The sequence below is a fragment of the Mesitornis unicolor genome, unplaced genomic scaffold, assembly GCF_000695765.1.
Source record: "Mesitornis unicolor isolate BGI_N332 unplaced genomic scaffold, ASM69576v1 scaffold31489, whole genome shotgun sequence".
NCBI lineage: Eukaryota > Metazoa > Chordata > Aves > Mesitornithiformes > Mesitornithidae > Mesitornis > Mesitornis unicolor.
In genome coordinates, this window is record NW_010209821.1 from 6518 (window position 1) to 13830 (window position 7313).

General features: G+C 45.6%; 1 protein-coding gene across 1 annotated transcript; it reads left to right on the plus strand.

The window, feature by feature from the left end:
• The first annotated feature begins 833 nt into the window (after nt 1-833).
• On the plus strand, nt 834-5785 carry NUDT13 (nudix (nucleoside diphosphate linked moiety X)-type motif 13). The gene is made up of 8 exons (XM_010192982.1): nt 834-916; nt 1615-1754; nt 2398-2505; nt 2829-2935; nt 3791-3916; nt 4143-4254; nt 4854-5008; nt 5597-5785. Exons 1-8 carry the CDS (start codon nt 834-836, stop codon nt 5783-5785), a joined length of 1020 nt encoding a protein of 339 aa, XP_010191284.1.
• Nucleotides 5786-7313: the final 1528 nt, after the last annotated feature.

Here is a 7313-nt window from a genome sequence, read left to right on the forward strand (position 1 = left end):
GCCATCACTGACCTTTATGGAAAGGAAGGACTCACAGACTCTGCTTTGGCACTGCATATGTATCTCAGTCTGTAAAACGAAGCAAATGTAACTTCCTCTCTAAAGGGCTTCGAGTTCTGTGGTTGAAAAGTGAAACATTCAAAGTAATCATTAAGGATTATGAATCACAGTTCCTTTTTGTTTCAGATGAATGCTATTCTGGCTATTTTCTCACATCCTGAAGCTGAGTTCAAACTGCAGTCCATGACTGCCTGAGCTGAAAACATGGTAGGATCCTTTGGCACAAAAAACATTCATAGCTGGAGATGATCCAGTTCAGCCACAACTGCTGTCTCTCGTCTAACGCGGGGAGTTCTCTTCCGCAGCTGATATTTTGTCTTTCATTCTCTTCTGGCATCAGTGCCGTTCCCACAGATCTGCTGTGTGCTGCAATGGGATGTTCAGTTGGATCGAGGCCATTACAACTGTGTAGGAAACAAACAAGCAAGCAGCCACCTTCACTGCTCTTTTCCCCGGGGATAGAGGAGTTTAGGACAGGGACATCTAGCCTAGTCCTACAGCAGTATCTGTAAGACCTTCGGTGCACACTCACAGATGGAAACAAGCTGAGGTATCTTGAAATAGTCTTACAGATTGCCTGAAACTCAGTTTGATGTGTGACTAGAAACTAAGACCAAAGTGATCATTTTGGACAGCAAATGCCAGCTTGTGAGAGGGAGATTTCTGGTAGCAGTGGGTTATTTCCCCTTTTAAATCAAACTTAACTTCGCAGGGCAGCTGCATTACATTCTGTGTTTCTCTTTTTAGGCAGAGACAGCTACCTGTAAGTGGTTATGGCTGGGATTTATCAAGCAGTGTATAGAAGAGCTTCCTCTCTCATCTGCAGGTTACACTCCACCTATGTTAGAAAAATGAGGTTAGTTCTCATCCGATTCTTGTGTACAGCGAGCAGACCAGAGTTTGGCGCTCTGATGTCCTCTGTCACGAGCCCTACCGAAATCTAAGCTGGGGGTTAATCTTTTAACAGCTCAGCAATAATTGAGTAGAGCTATGTGAGCTCTGTAAACGGTAACAGTCAAAATCTCTCCTCTCCCTTCACCACTGATAAGAACTGGTTCTCTCAGGCTGAAGCTCTGTTAATGAATGCCTATGCTTGCTGTCCTAACTAAAGGTCTCCTAAAATACAAGACAGACTTGAAGTGACGCTGCTCACCTCATTTTAAATACTACTTCAGACAGACTGAAAGAAGCACATCCTGGCATCCTTTTTCCAATGACTGTTTTTCCTAACTCAGGCCCTGGCCAGCTGGGCCCTATGACTCCAGCTCGGTCTCTACCTCTCCTGTCAGCGTGGCAAGTAGAACATCCCCTGCAGTAATGCACATAGCCTGATGAGAGGCGTATTCAGCATCTGGAGGTGCCCAGTAACCTTGCCAAACAGGACTTAGAGCCATCCAGATTGGACAAAACTCTAGAAGCACATGGAATAGATAAAATCTGTCCTATCCATGCAGCCCCCCTCCTCTGCGCAAAATAAATGCGCCCAACTAAGCATAACACGGGTAAGCTCAACATTATTTTTAATTCATCTTCCTAATGCTTTTCTCACTGCAGATACTTAAATGAGCTAAAGGAAGATGACAGCCTTTGTAGACAAGCTCTGACCTCAGGAACTTTCTACCTCTTTCACAGTCTCTCCCCCTTCCTGCAAAAAGTTGAAGAGAAATATCTGGTACCACAGCTCAGTGCAGCAGGTAAGCAGGGGTCCAGAGAGAAACATCTCCTGGATCACACAGCTGAAATGATACAGAGCCATTTGCAATAAGCAGTTCCTTACATGGAGGCTGAAAAGCTACCGAGGTGTGCAGGAACTTCCTGCTGTATGCAGCATGCTATTTGTTAAAAACCAAAGACTACTTAAGAGTTAAAACCTTGGCATGCAGACACAATCTCATAGTCTTTCCACACATGTGATATCAACATATACCTGATCTGTTTTGAGATGATCAGTTTTAAACATTTGGGACATGCCTTTTGAAGAGAAAGGGCTGGCAGGGAAACAAGCAAGGTCTAACTGACAAAGGTAATAACCTTTAACTTGGCTTAACACAGGAGAAGTTAGAAAGGTATTGGCTGGTGTAGGACAGAAACAGAATGGACAGGAAAACATTTGCATCTTCAGCTTGATGTGGTCAAACCTTGTCAAAGCAACAGCTAGGAGGAAAGCCAGACTTTTGGTCTCCGTATGGGTGGGACCACTTGTCTGGCCTCCTCTCTCACACGAGCACCCTGCCTTGAGCCAAGACTGTGTGTGCCTTGCAGGTCCAGAGAAAAAATCATGGCTGTATGAATCTGCTTTCATCACAACTTTTTCTTCTCCTTTCCCCTGCTGTTTAGAGACAAAAAGGATCCTGGAGAAATTGAAAGAGACGGAACACTGGATAGAGAAGTCGGTGCTGATCGGCTGTTCAGATGAGCACGTACCACACTTTGCCCTGGATTTAGGTTGGGATTACTCCTTGTCCATCTGTGTCAGCATCGCGTTCAATGCACTGAGGTGAAGATGCTGCCTTGGCAACATCTCTGTAGGAGCTGTTGTGAGTGTGGCAGGTCAGAGCCACAGAACTGCACGGCTGTTCCTGTGTGTGTGTTAGTAAAGGTGGGCTGTTGGCAGGTCACTTAACATTTGGGAATGTTACCACTGATGTGATGTCACTTCCATGGGAACTTCCAGAAATTGTATACCGGAACAATGAAGGGCGTAAAGTCGGGACAATAACTGCAATTTATGAGATCAAAGACGTTGTTGTTGTTGTTGTTTTAAACAGGAGCCTTGGAGAAATCAGTCGTTGAGTCTGAACTCAGGGGATCGTTTACTGACCTACGAAAGGCTTTATTCGTAGTGGATGAGAAGGATTCTCCTTTGCTGGCTTCGGTATGGTACAGGATTTTTGACTTAAAAGAAGCTGCGATTTCTAACATCACTCCTTCTCCTTGTCTCCCATACTGTTTTATGATTAAATACATATTGTGGGCGTACCTACTATACCCTTTCAGTGACCTACATGCAAATACACTATAATTTACAGCAGCTTTCCCAAATTTGCTATTTCAAAAGCAAGATGCAACAGAAACAGACAAGTGGCTTAAAAATGACCACATTAATTGGCCATTTACTATCAACCTGCTGTAGGCCCAGCATGAAACACGTTTTTATCAGCAGGCACACCAATCCTGGTTTGTTCTCAGTTTAACAACTATCAGGCACTAGTTTTCTGTAAACTACTAGGCAAACTGAATTTCATGAATGAACTTACAGATCTTCTCTCAGAGCTGCTCTTTTAAAACTACTCACTTGTAAGCTGGTACTCTGCAGATGCCCTATGCGTGGAAGCCCTAAGAAAAGACCTGTGTGTGAAAATCAGCTGTCCTGACCCTTATGTAGAAATAGCTCATGTTTCTTCTCCGGCTCCATAATGTCTGTGGTGCCTGGGTTATTTTTCAAGAAAGTATTCGGGGTTGGAGACTCCATAAAATAGTTCATTTCCCATTACTACTCCCATGATATCCCAATAAAGAACAGCTCTTCCCCACCTCCCCCAAACACGGTCAAATTTGGATGCTAGAGCAAGAAGCATGAAACACCGATTGCAGAATCTGCTGCTTTTCAAAGCAGTCCCCATACTTTCATTTACCTTAGACACCAAAGTATCTTTCAGGGAGACTGCTCTGAATGATCTCTTTGCCCCGGGTATAAGTAAGATTTGTGTTTCTCTCTTGGTGTTTGCAGGCCCAGTCCCTTCTCCGGTGGCATGATTCCCACCAGTACTGTAGCAAAACTGGGCAGCCCACTCAGAAAAACCTATCTGGCAGCAAGCGTGTCTGCGAAGCCAGTGGAATAACTTACTACCCACAGGTGAGCACCTGAACAGCAAAGATGAGCAACACAGGGGCCCTGTGGTGACAAACCAATGCCGCTGGGTCACAGGGAGGGGAAGCTGTAAAAGGCAGCGGGAATGGTTTGCATGTAGCTGGGTACTTCAGCGTTCATCCAGTGATGCCCAGTGGGCTATAAAAAGCAACAATTTTCACTTACTTATTTGGTCTGAACTCCCTGCTTTGTTTTTTGATGCATTTGCCAGACGTCTCCGGTGGTTATCACCCTGGTGTCTGACGGGAGCCGGTGCTTGCTTGCACGACAGCCCTTATTTCCCCCGGGGATGTACAGCGCTCTGTCCGGCTTCTGTGACATGGGTAAGGCGGTCTCTGATCAGCACAGTGGGCTCAGACATGCAGGGCCTGGGGGACAGAATGGGGGACATCAATCAAATGCCTGTTCACAGAGAAGGATGGACACATAAGTGGTACCAGGGAAAACATACTGAATCTAAACAGCCTTGAATTCAAAATAGCTGTATGTATCTGAAGAGAATGGGAATTATGGGTGCATATCAGTCGCTCTAGGTCTTAAAGGGAAATACAATATAAGACTCTTAAAGTTAGAACCCCAGATACCTTTTTAGTCCATTTTGTGTCTAGTGCAATCTGGCTCAGATGAACTACGGACTTCTTGTTACAGGAGGGCAAATGGCTTAAAAAGGAGACTGGTAAAGAGAGGCAGCATTGTTCTGTTCACCAGCTGTATACAGACAAGCCCAAAAATGTTTCTGGTGCCTCTGTTTAAGGGAGGTAAGCAGTGTTGTTGAATTTAATTGAGCATCCTGCTGACAAGTGTTCCCAGGTCAGCACAGTCAGGGCTGGAACACCTCAGAAATCAGTGTGCCTACATTTGATTTGCCACGGTTTGCTGCCCCAAGGCCAGACTGTCCTTACCTAACTTTGGTTGCTTGTAGGTGAAAACGTGGAGGAGACAGTTCGGAGAGAGGTGGCAGAAGAGGTGGGCCTGGAGGTGGAGTCAGTCCGGTACTCGGCTTCGCAGCATTGGCCCTTTCCCAGCAGCTCCTTAATGATAGCTTGTCACGCCTTGGTGAGAGCACAGCAGGCTGAGGTGAGCAGCCTCGGGTTTCCCCAAGGCATTTCCTGCCCCCGCCTTAAGTAGCAAAATCTCCTTCAGTCCACAGGCTTTAGTTTGGAGAGCATCAGATCCTCTCTAAATGCAGTTTTCCATCACCTTTCTCTACAAGTGAAGAACAAGCTTCAAAATCGTATCTCCTGTTGCAACATGCCAGATTTTGCACAAGTCACTGCACTTACACAGATCCAGAGCCCAACACCCCTATATTTTTGACTCTGAACTTTGCAGAGGAGGTACTCTCCAGTATTAATATCTTATCTGCTACAGAACATGCAGATTCTGCACTGTTAATTACTGTGCTCAGCCACTGGTACTTTGCAGGCCAATGCCATGATGGAATAGGGCTCCCTGATCTGTGGCTTCCCTAAGGAACCCAAGACAACAAAGCATGGGTGGATGGTAATGTCCTTTCCTGTATTGGCATCAGCACTTAAATCTGGCATGGATAAAGTACTCTGGGTGTTCAGGCATGGGATCCTTGTGGGTGCAAGACCAAGCAAGGTACCACTGCTCACATTTTAATCTGATTTAAGGAACTGGTACTCTCTGACTTCTTTCCAGATCAGGATGGACAGCCTGGAGCTAGAGGAAGCCCGTTGGTTTGGCCTAGAGGAAGTTGTGGAGGGTCTCAAGAGAAACCCCGTATCTTCGAAGCAAGACAGTTCTTTACCCTGGTTCCCCCCCAAACAGGCCATTGCTCACCAGCTCATTTGTGAGTGGGTTAAGCAGCAGTCTTCCCAGCCGGTTTAGGTCCGACTTCATCGAGTCCACGATTCTGCCAGAACTATGAAAGCTCAACACCAAACCTTCCAAAGCTGCTGATGGCAAAGTATGTTACAGCGAGGACAGCACCAGACTGATGGCAGTCTTACGCTCAGGTACTCAGACCTACAAACCCTTTCTAAGCTGATCACCCTCAGACAATTCAGCACAGTGGATCACCTTTGAGATCCCAAGGCTTGCAGTAGATGTACAATAAAACTCTTCAGTTCCCAAGCATCAAACTTATCGTGACCAGCCGCTGCTGTTGCCCAGCAAGCAACAGAACAGTGAGTCCCTGGCACCTATGTCACATTTTCCTCTATTTTATCCAACTTGGATCTATTTTTCCAGAAGGGAAAAAAAAAAAAGAAAAAGACAATGACACCTTTCAGTGTTCACATTTATATGGATCTGGAAAAATTATTAAAAATAAATACCAACAGAAGAAAGCCACTGCCTGTATAATCTCTCCTTCTTCTGTTTCCCTTCCCATTCAATCTTCCAGTTTCATATAAAACATGCTACTTTTATTTCAAGTGTTAAATGGGCTCCAACCTCATTGATATATCTGAGCAACTAAAAATACCTCTAGAGGCACCATTTTCCCCACCAGTAAGACAGTATTACTTCCATCCCAAGGAAGTGAGAACAGAGCTACCTGGTGGTAGAGAGTGGAAGAGCAAAACCTACATATAAGCATACTGGAAGAACCCAGGTAATGCAAAGGTGAGAGGAATTGCTGACAGAAAGGACTGCACTTCCAAGAGAGAAAAATCCTGGAAGGCACAGTGCCTCTTATGCTGTGCCAAAAGTCTGTGGCTTGCCTAGAGAGCTGGTCTCGATTTAGTGGTGAAGTGGTATCACTTCTCTGGAGGGAGGGTGACAAAGAGACAGTCTGGGCAAGGAAAGCTTAGCAAAAAGAGACCAGTGGAAGGATGTCTGATCTGCTGCTGATTCAGGCTGGCAGTCCTCTCTGCCTGCTTGGTCAGAGTGCAAATGCCAAGGCTGTGTACAAGTACACTGTGAGCACAGATACTTGAAGGGGGAACAGGAACGTAGCACTGACTGCCACCATTAGCATTCACTGTAGGTGAAAGACCTTTTAAGCAATGGTAAGAATCTGGAGTCATGACACCTAAGCAGTAAGTCAAAAAGGTTTTCTCGCACTGTTGAGACATGCTTTAGTTGCCTCAGGTTAATTTTACTTCAAGAGGTTGGGAAGGGATTCTTTCAGGCCATGTTGGCACGTGCAAACACCTTTCCCGCTCTCAGTCAATAAAATCCACGTGTCAGAGCATGTGTTTCATGTTTGTGAACTCAGTCAGTCATCCTGGTAAGAAAGTACAGCCAAGGGCACTGCTTTCTCCGCTCCAGCCCAGCCAGATACTCCACCGCAGCCCACACACCACTGACCTTAACTGCAGCACTCCTGCTCCACTTTCCTTTGAAACATGTCTCACTATCTCTCTTCATAGTAGTTCCTCCTGCTTTCTCTCCCATCATACCATTTTATTTC